At 40.6% G+C, this 20,007-nt stretch overlaps 1 protein-coding gene across 4 annotated transcripts in view; it reads left to right on the top strand.

The window, feature by feature from the left end:
• ST6GAL2 (ST6 beta-galactoside alpha-2,6-sialyltransferase 2) overlaps window positions 1-20,007 on the top strand; it is a 71,187-nt gene that overhangs the window by 41,071 nt on the left and 10,109 nt on the right. For all 4 annotated transcript variants that reach the window (XM_081069642.1, XM_081069641.1, XM_081069640.1 and 1 more), the window contains exons 3-5: window positions 6,434-6,531; window positions 7,973-8,074; window positions 10,291-10,465. In XM_081069642.1, the coding sequence (XP_080925768.1) occupies window positions 6,434-6,531; window positions 7,973-8,074; window positions 10,291-10,465 (375 nt within the window). The remainder of the gene's footprint in view (window positions 1-6,433; window positions 6,532-7,972; window positions 8,075-10,290; window positions 10,466-20,007) is intronic.

The raw sequence follows: 20,007 nt of genomic DNA, 5'->3' as shown, positions 1-20,007 counted from the left end.
ATCTCAGATGTTGGGCATGAGGCTCAATGTGAAATTTTTGAAAAGTTAAGAAAACAAGACACAAATCTGGGATTGAGGTCTTGGGTCCCAGTGTCCCCGTGCTGACATTACAACAGGCTCATAATAATATTGTCCATGTGTCACGTAAATGTGTAGCCAAAGCCAGAGCAGAGCAGCCTGCAATTGATCAGGCAAGAGCGGTGGTATAGATAGACGTCCCTGGAGGGAGGTAATGCCACCGTTCTTTCTTGTTTCCAAGGACCATTATTAACAATGGAAGAAGGAATTTCAGTATTATGCTCTAAAGCAGGCAGGAACTTGCTTCTCGTTTTTGTTTTGATTTGTTTTAAACACCTCTGCAGTGTAGTTGCGTGTTTAGGTTGCCCTCGTTTAATATCCCTCGTTCTTTATTCTGACATCAGTGTCCCTGACCAGAGTCTCATAAACTCGACTCTATTTAGAATTTGGATTAGAGCGTGAAAGACACTGGGAATTGCATGTTTCTGGGGAACCTGAAATATCAGTTATATCTTTGTTAATTTTTAGTATCTAAATTTATATGCACTTATATGAAGTTTCATGATTAGAATTGTAGAATCGTAAGTAAAAAGTACTGTGCTTTTTAAAATAATTATCTTTACTGTTTTGCATATGTTCCTTTGAATCCAGTTATAAGAATATGTCATCATAGCATAATACCATTTGTGAAAACAAAAAAGTCTTTCATTTTTATAAGCTGGTCTCTCGTAACATCAGCACTTGTGGCAGTTGAGGTGCCGATGTTTGTCTTCCCTAATCATCTGAATGTATAATGCTTATTGACACATGGCTGTTAACAGCTCTCTTAATAAAAATAAATTCATGTAGCAGAGTCCTCCGGCAACTTGGAATATAGGGCATGCTGCACTATTTAGCTAAATTTATCTTAGCCTCCACATATCTAACTGCTTGTGAGTTGACTACAGGAATATCAGAAGACCCACAAAAGGTCATGGTCTTTTGAAAACTGAGGGCAGAGCTAGAAAAGTACCTGGGCTAGCTTCATGTCAGCCCTGCCAGGAGGTCCTCAAGGGCTGCCCTGTCCTTGAATGCGGGGCAACTCCCCATCCTCTGAGAGGAAGCCCCAGGGGGCCTCCGGGTGGTTCGCTTTTGGGGCGCCCTCTAGCTCCCCCTGCTGGTTCCCTTGGCAGTGCAGCCCTGTTTCCCAGTTCTGTCAGACTGAGTCATACCCTGTAATTGTTTTTAAGAACACTGTAGCAGTTGTAAGCACCCACACTTTGAATGTTACTGAAAAGCAAACTGAACTGTTTTGGAAGCGTGGGACATGCTGGCCTAGCATCAGTGAGATGTTTTTTTTTTTTTTTTTTTCCATCTATACCTGTAAACGATAGTAATTTGGTAGCAAGATCACCGCCAGCAGTCCTGTGGAAACACTACAATGTCTACACTGAACTAACAACAGTGGCTTTGACATGGGAGATCAGAGTCTGTGTACTTGAAATTCAAATTCTGGGAAGTGTGTGGGATATGGAGAGGGCTATGTAGGGAGTGGGACATATAGTACTTGCTGGTGAGAGCTTGGGATATGGCAGATCCTGGTACCTAAAAAAAGGGAGAAAGTTGATCAGACAGTCAGTCAACAAACATTGGCAATTTATTGATACTTCACTGAGGCCTGAGGCTATACAAGCTACAGTGACATAAAGAGAACAGGCGATGATAATCTTGTGATGAACAGTACGAAGACAGATGTAAACTGACAGACAGACAAGACAACTGAATCCTAACCCACGGTGAGGACTGGTGCCACGGCAGAGAGAGGAGGTTAGCAGAGACTGCTCAGAAGAGGGCACTCCAGGCCAAAGGCCAGCATAGAGAGCAGAGAGACGCGGGAGAGCATGGTGTGTGTGTGTGCAGGTGATGCGTGCTACTGGGAACCTGGAGGCCTGGAGGGGGACAGGCTGGCAGGGGTCAGCTCCCAGATGTTCTTGTGCATCATTCTTCAGACTTCAGACTCAATAACTGTATCCACAGGTACCACTTAATAGGACATTTACAGCAGACAAGGTCCAGTTCTAAAATGCTTTTATGTGGTAACTTCTAGAAGCCTCGCAACCCGAAGTGATATGATTATTCCAGTTTTATGGATAAGGAGATCGAGGCACCTAGAGGCCCAGTGGGCAGAGCCTGGATTCCATCAAACCCCAGTCTGAGTCCAGAAACTCCAGCTCCGACCCCTGGCCCACGGTGAGAGGCAGTGCAGTCTTTGAAGCACAGGCGTGGTGGGTCAGCTTTTTATTTTAGAGAGATTGCTCTAGAGCCTAGATTTGAGGGCATGAGGGAAGTAAATCCCATTGCAGGAGTCCTGTGAGAGGTGAGACAGACCCGGGCAGTGGTCAGGAAAGATGAATTCCCTAAGGACTGGAGGCCTTTTCTCCCAGACTTCCGGATCTTGTTTTCTGCAAGAGCGTGGAAAGGAGAACGAGGAATGCAGTGCCCAGGGCAGGGCAGTGGCTTGATGCTGGTGCGCCTCCTGGCTGGCTGCTCCTTGAAGGGTTTTAATCTTTCTTCAGTGAATGCACTTAGCCTGGCTCTGTTCTCAAGGTCAAAGTGAACTGGCTCTGGGCTGCAGATGCCGTCTCCAGAAATGATGCTTTCCTTTATTCCCCTGGTGCTTGCTGTCCGATGCATTTCTTTTCTAAATAGGGATGGACAGCTAGTTTTTAAGGCGTGTTACCAAGAAGATGCACACACCGCCAGACACACATTTACAAAACGTGTCTGAGTGATGGACACTCTGAGCTCGTCCTCCCCCACATGCTTTCCCTCATCCTGATCCACTTTATCTCATGATGGCTGTTAAGGAGGTTCATTCTCCGTCCCCATCCCCCTGCAGCCTGGGCAGCCTCGGCTCTGTCTCCCTGCCTCCTGCAGGAAACGGGCCTTTTAACTCTTCAGACTCACACCACTTCCTAAGGAGTTAAGCTAGCTTACATTCCTGTGCCCTGGGCCTCATGAGATTGTTTGAAAGCTTCAAACATCCCTCACTGTAGAACACTGGCATTTAAAAAGCTGGGGCAGACAACAAAGAAACAAAAACTCATAGACCCAGACAATAGTTCAGTGGTTACCAGAGGGTAAGGGGGGAGGCGGATGGTAGATGAGGGTAAATGGGATCCAATATATGGTGATGGAAGGAGAACTGACTCTGGGTGCTGAGCATACAATGTGATATATAGATGATGTGTTACAGAATTGTACACCTGAAACCTATGCAATTTTACTAACTACTGTCACCCCAATAAATTTCACAAAAAATAAAAAGTTGGGACATTTTCAGAAGCTATACGGTGAATTTGGAATTGCTGCCTAATTAATTTGAAATGCTTGGGATCCTTGAGTTGTTCACCTTACCTTTAGACGGGGCTGTGCCTGGGGTCCTGTGATTTAGGGGAGATGGTCATTAGGCATGCTAGCCCCCTGCTTCCGTTCCTGGTGTTGTCCTGACTACCTCTGACTGCCTGGAGTTCACCTCATTGCCTGGAGTCTCCTCCCTCAGCCTTGTCAGAGGGTCACCTTAGGTCGGGGGTTAACACAGTGTGGTCTGCTTACGCATGGGGAGTTCAAGACCCTTCCAGGGGCTCATGAGGTGAAAACTTTTTATAATAATACTCAGAAGTTTTTTGCTGTTTTTTAATTGTTGGCATTTGCACTGATGCTGCAAAAGCATTGATTGATAAAACTGTTTCTTAGCACAAATTCAAGGCAGTGGGAACCCAACTCTCCTAATCATGATAATTTTCATCACCAAGCATAGCAGTAACAGGAAAAGGTGCCGGTTGCACTCATGGATGTCCCGATGAAGCATAAAAATTGTTGGTTTTATTAAATCTCAATCCTGAGTTATCACGTGTTTAAGACAAAGTGGGAAATGACCTGAAAAGCACATGAGCATACCAATATACAGTGGAAAAGAACTTGTGTGATTGAATTGTGAGCAGAGTACAACTCATCATGAAACACAAATTTTACTTGAAACAAATGACTGACAGACATACTTTTTTCCGACTTGCATATGTGGCAGGTATTCTTTCTAAAAAAAGGAATTAAGTGAGCCTGTCACTTTTAGGAACATAACTGACAGTATTTCTTGCTAGTGATAAAATTCAAGCTTCCCCTACTTGAAAACTAATGCAAACCATGGTGATATTAACTAATGTGGTCCTTCTTTTTTTATCATTTCACAATATTACAAAATTATGCATGGTTGAATCAACAATTTTAAGAGTAAGATAAACTAACATGTGTCAATGTAACAGAGCATGAAAAGTTCATTGATACTGTGTCACATTCCTCATTACAACTAACTTTTAAGAAACTAGCACTTGTCAAGTTTGATGAAGTATCACAGAAGACTTTTTCCAGTAATCTGGAAAGACTTAAAATATCCTTCCGTTTTCAGTGACACATTTGAGCCTTCATACACCTCAACGAAAGCAATACATTGCAGCAGAGTTAATTCAGAAACAGCAAGGAGAAACCAACTGTCTTCTTAAAAGTCACACTTTAATGAGATTTGCAAACATTTAAAACAGTGCCAGTCTTCTCACTATTTTTGTCATTGAAATTATAGTTTCTTTGTAAAAAAAAAATTATTTTAAGTTAATAACTATTTAATTTGTTCTATTTTTACTTTCTAATGTGGTATATATTGATACATGTAGTCCAAATAAACAAAATGTCTTTGGGTGGTCATACATTTTCAAGAGTGTAAAGGGGTTTTGAGCTCAAAAAGTAAGAATCTAGAGATGACAAGCTTCTTTTTTTGAGGAGCCAGGTAGTAAATGTTTTATGCTTTGTGAGCCATAGGGTCTGTCTCTCATCACTCAACTCAGCCATTACAGACAACAGGTGAACAAACGAGTGTGTCTGTTGCAGTACAACTTTATTTACTAAAACACGTGGCCTGTCATAGCTTGCCTCCTATGGCAGAATTTTCCCTAAAAGACTGTTGTGGGATTTTTTTTGATGACATAGCCATAGCTTTATTCATTCTTTGTGTTCCAAAGGTTTATCAATTTTGGTGCTCAAAACTGGAATCTGAATTCTTCTGAGTTTGGTGCTCGTCAAGAGAGGCACCTTTTGTAATGTGGTTTTAATGGTGGCATGCACAGAGGGTCTGCTACTCAGGGAGTAGAGAGATCTTTCCCACGGAGACTGCTCAGGAGGGCCGAGCAGGACTCGAGTAAAGAAACTGAGCTGCTTTTGGGATTCGAGTGGGGTACGGTCGTGGGAAAACGGCATACATCCACAAGGCTCTTTGGCAAATCAGAAATACATAGTCTCTCACTCTCACAAATAGGCATTGTCATTGCTCCAAGTTAAACTTGAAATGCATATGGAGTTTTTGAAGCTAAATATAGCCCACAGAAACTGCCTTATTGCTGATTAACTCTGGTTTCAGTCTGGCCTCTGGGAAATGCATTAGCTGGCACGGGAAATTTCAAGACATACGAATGCTTGTAGACTGATTTGTGCAAAGGGGACATTGTCCTCATTTTCATCCCTTAGTCGGGTGAGCCTCTCACTCTTGTCTCCCTTGTCAGCTTCCATGATATGGGAGCCTTGTTTTCACTCAGGACCTCGGAGAACTTGGGAAAGTCTGACTCTCAAGTCAAATGAAGAGAGACATAAACTTATATTGTGGTGGAAGCTTCGTGGACCAAGGTGTCCTTATGGAATGTAAATAGCCTTGGGAGCTGGTACCATTGGTGGGCTCTCCCTTCCTCCAGGGCTGAGGCAACAAATCAGTCCTTTCCTGGAAATTAAGGATGCTCTCACGCAGGTCTCCTTGGCATCGTCAGCAGTATGTAAAGATGCACACAAATCAGGGCTGGTTTTCTTTTTAAGCACAGACAGACCAGCACCCAAAAGTGATAAAGTTGCATTGAAGGCTGTGGCTCTTCCTGTGTGAGAGACGCACCTGGTCTTGGTGCAGACGGCAGCAGTGGAGGTTCAGGAGCAGCCTCCGTGCTCTACGAGCAGTGAGAAGCTGCAGGTGAGAAGACGGTTTAGGGCATCCTTACGTGTCCCCATAGAGGACACCATCTTCAAAATGTTTTGGAATCTTTAGGACAATGGCTGCATAAAGCATATCACTTTTAAAGAATGTGAACACGTAACAAGTATCTAAACATAACTTTTATGATACAGGACCACTTATAATTGAATGGATTTGTATATTTCCATGATGATTTGGCCTTAGCCAGAATCTCATTCCAAACAGACAGTATACTGAAAAATATGCGTACGGGTCTCCATTGTTGGTGTCTAATTAGCTTCAGGTACTGAAAGATTTACTTTAACCTATTTTCCTAAATTATGTTGATTCTACAGAGGAAAAAAAGTGAGTTTGTCACTTATGTGCCCTTAGATTCTCATGATGCAGTTTTGAGATTTAACGCTGCTCCTACACGTGGCTATGAGAAAGATGTTGGCAATAAAACCACTGTACGCATCATTAATTCCCAGGTAAGACAGATGCAGTGTTTTCATGAATGTACACTTTATAGGTGAATAGATTAACTGGATAAGTGAAGAGAAATTACCCAGTTACCCCTGATCACAATCTTGCTTATTTCTATGGGTTTTGTAATTATATAATAATAATAATAAGGAAGAATTCAGAGAAATGGGAATTTATGTGTGACATGACTAGAAAAAAAGTAAATAAGATCAAAAGGAAAAATCAGTACATATAAACTACATATATATATATACATATATGAGACTTAGCATGCTGTATTTTGTGAACTTGGAAAAAGACACTTAAATTTAGAAGAAATCATGCCCATGAGAAGACAGAGGATGGAGAGAAAAGCAAAGTTTCAAAATTCAAGGGTTTATAGGGTAGCTTGAAAACTTTAGTCCATTACTTGAAATTTCTCTAAATGAAATTTCTCTAAATGAAATTGTTGAAAACGAAAACATCTTTATTCTTTGTGTTCTTAATAAGAATGCTTTCCAAATTTATAGTAGAATTATTCTCAGCACAAACCACAGTTTCTAGAGTTTGAAACTATATAGAAAAATATGACGTGATGAGTGACTTATGGTAAGTTGTCCACAGAACAAAAGATTAGCTTTCTGCGTAGTACCCTGAGCCAGACAGCATGCAGTGAGGTGAGAAACAATTACTGTATGTCCTTAATTTATAGATTCCATTGATTGTAAGATTCACCATTCATTTAATAACAGCTTCTCAGAGTGGAGGAGATAAACCCCACCAAATTAAAAAAATGTTACCTGTAAGATACATTTTAACTTCAGTTACATTAAAATATGAAGAAAAAAGTTGGATTTTTAACTGAAAAATTGCACCTTAAAATTGAAGAAAATCAATACTTTTTTTTCACCAAAAAAACTAGTTAAAAAAAGAAAAAGTGATTGGCAGGTGAGATTGAAGAACTCATCCAGGACCAGATAGGGCCACAGAGGGAGGATGGTCATTCCAGGGCTGATTCAGCTGGCCAGGTTCTCTGTGTCCCTTTTGTCCCAAGGATGACACTGTGGAGACACCTTTGTAATTTACTTCATCCATACCTGTAATTGTTTTTCCAAATTACCTATGAAGGTGATGGAATAAGAGGTTAGGGGGCTGAGTTAGCTAGGGAATGACATCTTTCAGGAGCCTATCATTACCACCACAGGTACGAGTACAGTGCTGATGAAAACATAAGAACTAGTGGACTTAAAAAACAAATAAGCAAAATCCTCGTTTCCCCAAAAAATTATTTTAAGTACTTTATTTAGCATGCAATACCAGTCTGTCTCCCTCCCCGGGAAGAAAACATAAAGTCTGAGGAACTTTTTAAAGCTGAATCAGAGCAAGAAAAAAAACATTCATCTCTTTGAAATGTGATTTTGAAGAAACAAACACTTGCTTTGAAATGATCTTTCTATGTATTTGCAGATTCTGACCAACCCCAACCATCACTTCATTGACAGTTCATTATATAAAGACGTCATTCTGGTGGCCTGGGACCCTGCTCCTTATTCTGCAAATCTTAACCTGGTAAGTGTTTCTTTGGTGCCCCTACCTGGACCCAATGATTAAAAGTACCTTTGGCTGAGTAGTAATGGGAGCAAGTGAATGATTAAGCTTTGATAGAATGAAACTGATTGGGGTGGTACTTAAATGCCCCTGCGTTCCTACCACTTTGATACCCCCGTCCGGTAACATACTTAGTGAACATTGTCCATCTAGTGAAAAAAGGGCTATTGCTCTGGAGGATTTTTTTTAAATGTACAATGTCCAAATGTTCACAAATTCCTAGTTATGCTATCATTTGGGCTGATTAAGCTCAGAATGTTTCCGTTGAGATAGGGTTACATTATCTTCCAAGTATTTACAAGACCTTTTAAAATAAATTGGAAGTGCTTTGAGAATCTAAATTTGTGTATCAACAGCTTATTATTGTTTAAATGGACTCTGTTAAGGGCTTTTCCTAAACCTTTGGCTTTGACCTCTAAACCTTTTTAGTCTTATTGACATAGCCTAACCAGATTATTACTAGCCTTCACAATATAAGCAAGTTATGTCCGTGACTTTGTGGCAAGTCATTGCCTATCTAAACAAGCAGCTAGTTGCTTTTGGTGAAACCTTTGAGGAAAAACCTGTACGTGTTTTTGAAAGAGGTCTGGGAAATATGGATGATAATTTAGCCTTGTGAAAGATGTCATTACCTGTGCCTGTGAGTGTCCTTTTCACTTGTTCTGCAGTCTTCTTAAGATGAACGAGGGGAAACAGATCTTGGCTCCACCAAGAGATAACTTTCTAAGAGAACTTCCCAAGGTTGAATGGATCCTTCTGGAAAGGGTGTTCTGAAGCTAGACTTTTATCTAGCGTGACCAGCTATCTTGCTAACCAGCTTTTAACCAGGAATGCAAATCAGAATCACCTGAGAGTACTTTTCAACTCTATCTATCAGAGCCTCATTTCCAGAAATGTAACATATAGCCTTGACATGTGTTTTTGAGAAAGCCCCAGTCGATTCTCATATGTACCCTCTACTGAGAATCAAGCATCAAATGGGTATTTCAACTTTTCAGCTTTCTTCCTGGCCTGAGGTTCACTGGCTTTAAGTTCCGACAGCTCTCTTGCTGTTTGTGGACAGTCTGAGAGTATCTAGCTGTTGGATCTTGTTTCTTCCTCTGTTGGAAGTATCCAAGCCCTGGGCACAGAGCTGTCCACCCCAGTGGGTGAGGACTGCCACACTGCTGAAATCCAAGCGCCAGGGCCAGTCTGCAGGCCCGGTGCTCTGAGACTGCTGTGGGAGCCCTGGGATGAGGGGTGAAGGAGCGAGCCCCACATTTCTCTCGCTTCCTTTCCACTGCCTTGTCGGTTAAGAGCATAGTTAACTAAAGATGGCCTGACCCAGTTATTCTCAAAAATGTGAAAGCCACAGAATATACTCAACCGTGGACTATTCCTTGGGGTCCTTCCATGTACACAGGGTGTCCATGTGTAGGGAGAATGGGGCCCCAGAGCCCTATGAGCTAAACCTCTCCCCCACATATTTTCTCCAGATTGCGTTTCAGGGTCTCATTTGAGACATTTCTGAAGACATTTTATTTTTTATTAATCTACCTTATGGTTCATTTTTTTATTAAATAATTTATGTAGTCAGTGTAAGTATATATTTTGATGAGTATTAGCAAAAACATATAGTCATGTATCCACCAACCACAATTTAAAAATAGAATGTTTCCATCACTCCAGAGACTTCCCTTGTGCCCCGCCCATCATTCTTCCCAGCCCCAACCCCAGACCTACACCATGCTTTCTGTCACTATAGATTAGATTTGGGAAACACATTTTTGAAATACACTGATTGAGCCTAGGAGTGACCAAACTGTAGCCAAGGACCAAATCTAGCCCTGTTTTTCAAATAAAGTTTTATTGGAACAAAGCCACACCCATTCATTATGTATCTTCCGTAGCTGCTTTCACAGTACAAAGGCAGGGTTGAGCAGATGATGCAGAGATTGCATGGCCCCCAAAGCCTAACACATTCATTATCACGCCCTTTACAGAGCAGTCTGTTGACCGCTGCCCTAGCCATCTCCTTCATTTTATTAAAGAATAAAGCACTGGTCCGTCAGGGCTAGAACCTGGTCTCTCTTTGCACTCATTCACCTCCGAGTTCCCCCTCCCTGGGTGCTGCCCTGTTTCCTTTTTCATAGTGTGGTCCTCAGTACTTGATTGTGTTGATTTTATTTTTCTCTTAGTGGTACAAGAAGCCAGATTACAACCTGTTCACTCCATATGTTCAGCATCGTCAGAGAAACCCGAATCAGCCATTTTACATTCTTCATCCGAAATTTATATGGCAGCTTTGGGACATTATCCAGGAGAACACTAAGGAGAAGATTCAGCCCAACCCACCATCTTCTGGCTTCATTGGTAGGTGTTAAAAAAATTGGAATGATTGGGTGGGCAGGCAGGGTTAGGCCTGATATTTAATAAACACACATTCATGTTATAGAAGAGCAATTTAAAGGTGGTTTTGGAGGAAAACTAGAGTAGCTGAAGAAAAGAGAAACATTCTGTTCCAGTTTCTATTGCTGCGTAACACATTACCCCAACACTTGCAGGTAAGAAATTGGCCCGAATAAGAACTACTTTATTTTTCTCGTGATTTGTGTGTCAGGCCGGGCTTGGCTGGGTGTACTGTTCTACAGGCACTGACAGTGGGGGTCACTTGGTTGTATTCAGCTGCTTCATGGGATGGCTTCACTCCCATGTCTGGCCCCTTGGCAGGGATGGCTGGAAGGCCAGGCTCAGCTGGGACCATTCATTGACTACGTGCCTGCCTGTGGTCTCTTGCATGATGGCCCAAGGGTAACTGGACTTCTTAGATGGAAACTCAGGGCTCCTGGCAAGTGTTCCAAAAGACAGGAAATGGAAGCTGCAAGTTTCTTAACGCCGAGGCAGAGCATCCCTGTGTTTCAGAGCAGTCAAGGGACTACCAGGTTCAAGGGTAGGACACACAGATACCACCTCGGCCATCTTTGATCTAAACTCCCTCCCATACACACAGCTGATGGGGCCAAGCTGGGGAGCTGAATTTGTGACCACAGGATAATGCCAGGTAGGTCCAGGCTTGGATGAGACTAATTCTAGCACCTTGTATAGCTCTCACCACCAAAGTCCACTAGTTCCAATCGCAAAACTAGATTTTATATAACAAGATCATCACTCTTGTTTATTATGTACTCTTTTCATCCAGGCTTTGGTCCTCCATGTGTGTGGTCTTACTCCATTTCTCTACCTATGTTTCAGCTTATCACCCCATTATATGATTTCACCTAAGAATGGTAATATTAAGAACTTTCTTAGATCTCCTTGTCAACGTGAAAGTTGTAATGGAGCCAAAGAGTATTAGTTTTGTCCATAAATAATAGTCATATCTCCACCGTAATTTCAATGAGTTTACAACCCTGCACCTTAACTTGGGCTCCGCAGTGGGTCCCTATGAATAAAGGAGAGATTTAGGAGATAACAACTCACCTGATTATGGATACAGGGCATACAAGTATCTGAATTGAGAATTTCAGATTCTGGAATGGGTTTTTGGTATTTTAATAATATGAGATATTTTATGTAGAATTCAAGACAAAATTTATGATATGACTCTGCATATTATTTTACTTAAGCATGCTCCCCCTCTTTTAAAGTCTGCCTTTGACACTTTATTTCCAAATAACTCTTTGGAATCCTAAGCTGTTTATCTTCTGTGAAGTTTCATTGGATCCTGTTAATTTAGGAAAGAAAGTATCATCTAGTTTGTCAGCAAAGGGTAACAGGTTAGAGTAATGCTTAGACAGCATAACACCATGTGGCAGAAGTGTACCAAAGTCTTTTCCATATCATTGCCTTCTCATGAATTCATGTGGGCCGCGCTTGATTACAACAAAAGTTTTAGGGCACAGTGCAGGGCTGTCAGATGTACTTAGTATGGACATGTAGTTTGAGATATTCAAGTTAGATAGCCATAGCTGTGAAAAGCTTTTCTCCAGTGTTTTTGTTGAAAGAAATTGTGCCCCCTATGGCCAGCTTCCTTTCATAGCTATTTAAAGACAATTTGGACTTTTTCAGAAGCTAATGCTTGCCTTTAGGCTTCTTTTACCTGAAGAAAGGGGATTACAGTTTGGTGTCATTGCAAGAATGTGGTTGGGTTAGGCAAATTGAGTGTGAATTCTTCTCTGCCACTTACTAACTTTCTGGTCGGATAAATCACTTAATCCTAATCCGGTGAGTCTCCGTGTGTGCATATGAAAACTGGGAATCAGAAAACCTTTCTAAAGATGAGTTACCAGGCCAGTTTGCTGCTGTTACTATTTTATAGCACCGTCCTGTCCAGTATGGCAGCTGCTAGCCACAAATGCCTATTTAAATTGAAATCAATTAGGATTAAATAGGAGGAAAACTTCAGTTCCTGTCTCACTAGTCCTGTGTCAAGTTCAGTAACCTTCCTGCTCCTGGTGCCTAGTGTATATAGGGCAGAGCAGGTGGAGAGAACATTACAGAAAGTTCGGTGGAACAGCACTTTGAATTTCACTAGTAACAAAAGAATGAAAAAGAGCAAGTGGATAAGGCATCATTAAATTCCCACCAGGTTAGCTGGGCTGTGTGGCTGGGGACATGGGTGTGACAGACTGCATAGCCTGACCTTGAATTCATCCGCTGCTGTCTTCCCTACTTCCCTGCAGGAGGTACAGCCTGGGCAAGCTATGCCCAGCAGAGCACCCATCACCCTCTGAATGCCCTGCTAAAGTGGCAATCTTTATACCTCTTCTTTGATTTTGCTCAGAAATATGCTGAAAGTCAGAGTCTGTTTTATAATTTGTCAGACATTCTCATATATGTGCAAAAATGATGTCACCCACATCTCAATCTATCTGCCAGAAGAATTTTTAAAAATCAATGAGTGTTTTGTTTCCGTTATCAAAAAGTGTTCTCAAAATGCCCCATCTTGTTCTAAGGTCACGTGGAAAAGCTATTGACTTGTTGTCTCACCACCTCATCATTTCCAAACACTCTGACCTCAGTGACTGAACAGAAGAACACATTGTAGAGCTGTTCAGAGATACGTTTCAATGTGCACAGATGGGGTTCCTCCCGGCATGGAGCCAGCAGGATGTCTCCATCCAAGAAGCACACGTGACTATCTCCCACCCTTTCTGCTCTCACGATTAGCACAGGACTCCACCTGGAGCTGATGCAGGATGAACCCCCTTTCTTTACTGATGGGCTGCTGACCCGTCCATAAAAAATAGTCTCCCTTTTAATGCCTTACATCTCTAAACCCACAGCATACGCGTTCCCTATAAGTGTTTATGAATCTGCATGTGTAAAACAGAGGGACTCTAAAAGTTGACTGTTTTGAACACAAAAGATATTTCTTTCTATGGAAATTTAGCCAGTGGTAGTTAGATTCCCAGGGGAACACACCTGACCTCCTTTAATGTTACTGGTACTGTTTAGAGGCCTGTTCCTGGGGCCTGAATTCATTGCATAGGAGGAGGGCAGTAAAGATGGAAGGGAAAGTCACCCACCGAGTGCATATTAACTGAGCACCTCCTGTGTGCCATGCACAGGGCCGGCCCCAGGGGTAGGGTCTTGAGGAAACCAAGCAAAGGGCCCCCCGGAACTGCCAATGCAGCAGTAACAGACATAACATACGTGCACGTAGATAAATGATATAAACTGTGGTAAGTGCAATGAAGGAAAAAAACAGGACACATCGAGGTCTGGAAGCGTCTGTTTTGCCCATCACTGGGTTTCTGCTCTTTGACTGGCACACAGTAGGTCCAAACAACTATTATTTGGAGAATGAATGAATGTTCTAGCTCAGTGGTTCTCAAAGATTTTAGCATGCATCAGAATTACTCAGAGGTGATTGAGTTTTGCTAGTCACAAAAGGATGAAAAAGAGTAATGCTCCGAAGCAAATTACCCTAAAACTTAGATACTGAAAAGAACAATAAGCATTTCTTATCTCGCACAGTTTCTGTGGGTCCGTCATCTGGGAGCAGATGGGCTGCATGACTCGGCTCAGTGTCTCATGAGGTCGCAGCCAAGCTGGACTGGGCTGGCCAGTCTGCATTCAAGATGGCTCACTTGTAAGGTGGCTGTTGTCCAGAGGCCTCAGTTCCCAGCATGTGGAACCATCCATAAGGCTGCTTGAGCACCCTCCTAACATGGCAGCTGGCTTCCCTAGAGCAAGGGGTCCGAGACAGAAAACATACAGAGGAGGCCACAGCGCTTTTTATGGTGACATCAATGATCACATTGGTAACTTTCTGTTCGCTATAGAGTCAGCCCCCTTGTTGTGAGATGCAGATTCATAACAATGTGAATACCAGGCAGGGATCAGTGGCTGTCGTGCTGGAGGCCCGCCCTAGAGATTTTGAGTGGGTGGAAGTGAAAAGAATTTGCATTTCTAACAGATTCTCAAGTGCAACAGCTGGTTCTGGGGCTGCACTTGGAGAACCACTCTTCTAGCTTTTTAGAATCTTAAAATTGGAGGAAACTTGAGAAGTCTGGTCCACAGGTTCTACATTGATGAGCATACCATCAAGGTGACAGGCATTTGGCTCAAGAGAACACGAAATTCTACAAATACATTATCGTTTTTGTTTCTTTGAAGACGTAGGTATAAAATTTGTTCCCATCATGGACTCATTTTATGTCCTGGAAAGTTAGTGTAAAATGACATATGTACAGCTGACTGTAAATGTCCTTCTTAAAAGTAGATTTTCATTTGTTTGCTTGATTCTATCACCTTGGAGACAGAATTCTTGGATATACTGATTAGTACAGTATAAGTTTGGGAACCAGCAAACAAGGTCCCAACTCAATGATTTCAAGAAACCAACCTCTCAGTAATATTGAGGCACATGGTTCAGCCAACAGCATTTTCCATGGAAAAAGTATAGCATCCTTTTTGTACCTTCATTAGCAACCCCTAGCCCAGCACCAGCAGCCTCGTTGATGGCACACAAGTCTTGTGGGCATGCCTTGTTGGATAGGAGTTGTGATGGGGAAGGGGAGCATCTGCTGGAAAGGGAAGCCATAAATATTGGAGGGAAGAATCGAGGAGCAGCTTCTGTTTAATTCACCCTTCTGAGTGTTCCTTAGTTAGAGTGGGCCTGGAGGTACTTTTGTGTCAGCACTGTCTTTGATCCCAAACCTGGAGTCACAGGGCTGTGCTTTTCCTTTGTATTATCAGTTCCTATGGAGAAGTTTGCTTTTGGGCAAGATATCCTAGTAAAATCAGATTTGGGCACAAACACTTTGCAACTAAGTAAATTCTTCTTGTTTTATCTATAAATACAAGGTCTGCTTTTTCTACTTCCAGAGAAAGAGCGGTAAGTTGTAGGATTTGAGGAACATTTTGACGTAGTATTGAGGCAAACAAACTGTAAGAACCTCTTCCCTGAAACTTATTTTATTGTTGGAAAAACATTTCAGAAGTTTGTAATTCACTTACATAGAGAATTTATCAAAGCTAATAATTTATTATGCTTTCTTCATAATGAAACCTAGAGAATATCGGTGAACAATTATATTGACACAATATAAATACATTTTAATATTAAATGAATTAAACTATACTTTCATTACAAGCCTATTTAGTATTAATAAGTTACTTAAAAATACTTATTAAAGTTTTAATACCTGTGATATATACTGAAATTAGTTATCTTGAATTTCTAAATGAATATTTTAAAACCATGTTTTCTACTTTTTTAACATCAAACTCATATTACCAAACAACTTTGCCAAACAAAATATTTTGAAGAATTGTTATTAAAGATATGAATATTTATCATAATTAAATAAGAAACCTATAACTCAAAGTTACACATTAATTACTGATAATTATTTTTCAAAACATTTTAATATAACTGTGCAAATATATTTTGACTTTTGGTAACAAGGTCATTATGTAGAAATTAGTGAAAACTTGACTAACTTTTCAAGAAATCTCATTTTATTATGTAAGTCAAAGGAGATTTAGTGATATTGTTTTTCATCATGTAGATACTGGCCCAAAGCTTTCACTAAACCATACGGAAGAGAGTGACTCTGTCTTGCTTTATAAGATTATTCTTTGCAACTTTTTTTGAAGATTCTCCTTTGCAGAACTTACAAAAAGGGAGACATATCTTATAACCAAATATTTAAACATTTTTTTAAAATACCAAATAACCCTCCACCGTCAGTACTGCCATCCTGATTTTATTTTAGTCTGTACCCTTCCAAATTTTGACCTCATCTAGACTTACTTATTCTAAACATCATTGTAATAAACTAGCCTCAATTCATGGCACCACAGAACAGGCACACAATAAATGTTTACTTAATGAAAGGCCAAGCAAAAGAATGGGAAGTTGTGATTTACATCACCTTATAGACAGACTCTCACCTTTCGTTCACCTGATCTCACATATAGAAGGGTGCCCCCCTCCTTCTCTATCACTTTATGTGGGGTCAAAACCATGGGCTCCACAGAGACCAATCTTGGCCCCAACGGCCAACTACATATGTGACCTTAAGCAAGTTACTTAATGTCTCCAAACTTCAGTTCTTTCAACTAGAAAATGAAAGAAGTAATAGTATCTTTCTTTCTCTTTGAATCGTCATGTGCCTAGCACGACAGCTAAAACTTCATGCTAGGTCAAAGAAGACTTGATTCCCAAATATGTAAAGATCATTCTTTTTTTTTTTTTTTTTTTTTTAGTTTCAGGTGTACAAGACAAGGTAATACTTAGACGTTCATCATTTATATCCCTCACACTGTGAACCCCCCTCCCCCCATCCACTATCCCTCCGACCTCACACTGAACCATCACATTATATATATAAAATTATAGTTGGCATTCATTAATGTTTAGCTTCTGGTGTACAATGCCATGATCAGGTATCCACAGTATCCCTGAGGTGGTCTCCCAAATAGGACGCATGTCCATCGGATACCCAACAAAATCTTTACAACATTATTGAATACCTTCCCCAAATTAATTTTCAAAAAAACCCTGAGGCCATCTTGTGGTTACCAGCTGCTTCCAAATCCCTTCACCTTTCCCCTTATCCCCAACCCCCCCCCACACACCCATCTAACAACTCTTGGTTTTTTCTTTGTGTCCCCAAAACTGTTTCTGATTAGTTCATTCACATAGTCTTTTCTTTAGGTTCCATATATAAGTGAGATCATATGGTACTTGTCTTTCTCTTTCTGACTTATTTCACTTAACATAATGTTCTCTAGATCCATCCATGTTGCTGCAAATGATAAGATTTCTTTCTTCTTTATGGCTGCGTAATACTCCATTGTATAAATGTACCACAGCTTCTTAATCCAGTCATCGACCGATGGGCATTTCGGTTGTTTCCATATCTTGGCTATTGTGTAAAGTGCTGCAATAAACATAGGAGTGCATACAGATTTTTGAATTGGAGTTTTGGATTTCTCCGGGTAGATGCCTAGGAGTGGAATTACTGGATCATAGGGTAGTTCCATTTTCAGGTTCCTGAGATACCTCCATACTGTTTTCCATAGTGGCTGCACTAATCTGCAATCCCACCAACAGTGCACTAGCGTTCCCTTTTCTCCACATCCACGCCAGCATTTGTTGTTTGTTGATTTATTGATGATAGCCATTTTGACTGGAGTGAGGTGGTATCTCATTGTGGTTTTTATTTGCATTTCTCTGATGGTTAGTGAGGTTGAGCATTTCTTCATATGTCTTCTTGCCTTCTGTATGTCCTTTTTAGAAAAATGTCTCCTCAAGTCCTCTGCCCATTTTTTAATTGGGTTGTTTGTTTTTTTGGAGTGGAGTTGAGTAAGTTTTTTATAGATTTGTGATATTAATCCCTTATCAGATATATCATTGGCAAATATCTTTTCCCATACAGTGGGATCCCTTTTTGTTTTATTGATGGTTTCCTTTGCTGTGAAAAAACTTTTTAGTTTGATGTAATCCCACATGTTTATTTTTTCTCTTACTTCCCTCGCGCGAGGGGATATATCAGTGAAAATCTTACTCCGGGTAATGTCCATGAAGTTTCTTCCTATATTTTCTTCTAGATATTTTATGGTTTCAGATCTTACATTTAAGTCTTTAAGCCATTTTGAATTTGTTTTTGTATATGGTGTAAGGAGGTGGTCCAGCTTCATTTTCTTGCATGTGTCTGTCCAGGTTTCCCAACACCACTTATTGGACAGACTGTCTTTACCCCATCGTACATTCTTGCTTGCATTGTCGTAGATTAGATGGGCATATAGGCATGGATTTACGTCTGGACTCTCTATTCTGTTCCATTGATCTATGTGTCTATTTTTATGCCAGTACCATGCTGTTTTGATTACTGTAGCCTTGTAGTATAGTTTGAAATCAGGTATCGTTATACCTCCCACTTTGTTCTTATTTCTCAAGATTGCTGAGGCTATCCGGGGTCTTTTATGGTCCCATATAAATTTTAGGATTATATGTTCTATTTCTGTGAAAAACGTCGTTGGTAGTTTGATAGGAATTGCGTTGAATATGTATATTGCCTTAGGCAGTATGGACATTTTAACTATATTAATTCTTCCTATCCATGAACATGGAATGTGTTTCCATCTATTTATGTCTTCTTTCATTTCTTTCTTCAGTGTTGTATAATTTTCTGAGTACAGATCTTTTACATCTTTGGTTAGATTTATTCCCAGATATTTTATAGTCTTTGGAGCAATTGTAAATGGAATTGTTTGTAAAGATCATTCTTTCATTAAGATATATAATTAAGATGAAAATAGATTTTTGTTTTCTTCGATATTACAGAGGCCATGTCATTACATCAAATAGGTATATAATAATTTTGCCTTTCTTTAGTTGTTGAGTATTTAGGTTGTTTCAAATTATTTGATATCATCAAACAGTTATACTGATGAGCCATTGCTAGATCTGTGTACTAATATATATTATAGTTTATTCTATATGTGAATACATAGACTTCTTTCATTTCAACTATTTCCTTAAGAGAAATTCACAGGCGTATTAGTGCAGAGCAAAGGGCATGACATTTTGATAATTGTTGATTAGTGCTCACATACTGCTTTTCCTTTGAATTTCTGATCAGAGTCCATATTTGCCCTGCAGTTCACAGGAAAAGGTGCACTAGTACATACATTGGAAATGTATTACCGTGCACCATCCTCTTCTCCAGAGAAACATATAAAGGGGGGCCTTACACCTCTTGGACTGCATATGTGTTTTCCAAATTATAAGGAAGTAACACAGATCACAGTAATTGAGATGAGCTATAAAGACTTGTTTCTTTGGAACAACTTTTTCATCTTATTGGGTCCTTTACCCTAAGCCCACTGGGGAGCTAGTGGCTCACATGAGTAGTGTTTCTCACTTTCATCCCTAGTTGGGTATTAGAGATTCACCTTGTTATTTGGTACCATGAAGTCATTTTGTCTGTACTGTATGGAGCCTGACTGAAGATAGAGAATAATTTACTTGGAACTCCACGGCTTCCATTTTGCTCTCAGATGTTTTTAGCTCACCTGAGGTCACAAAGCATGGCTGGATTGGTTTGCCACCTACATGCAGTAGGACATTCAGCCAAGCCAGGAGGTACCAGCTTCCCCACCCTTGGCTCGTAGTTTGTGTACCATCAGACAGACGGGCCTGGCACAGGTCCCAACAAGCAGCACAGAGATGGGCTCACTTAAAATCCACAGGTGACGATATTTTATTGTAAAAAGCACTAACACCTCCTCCCACCTTTTTAAAAGGCAACCAGTAATAATTTCCCTGTTTCCCTGAAAATAAGACCTAGCCAGACTATCAGCTCTAATGCATCTTATGGAGCAAAAATTAATGTAAAACACGCTATTAAATTAATATAAAACCCGCTACGATACTACACTATTCTATACTATATTAT

The sequence above is a fragment of the Rhinolophus hipposideros genome (assembly GCF_964194185.1).
Source record: "Rhinolophus hipposideros genome assembly, chromosome: 12".
Classification (NCBI taxonomy): Eukaryota; Metazoa; Chordata; class Mammalia; order Chiroptera; family Rhinolophidae; genus Rhinolophus; species Rhinolophus hipposideros.
Note: the sequence above shows the minus strand (reverse complement) of the source record. Positions and strands in the feature narration are given on the sequence as shown.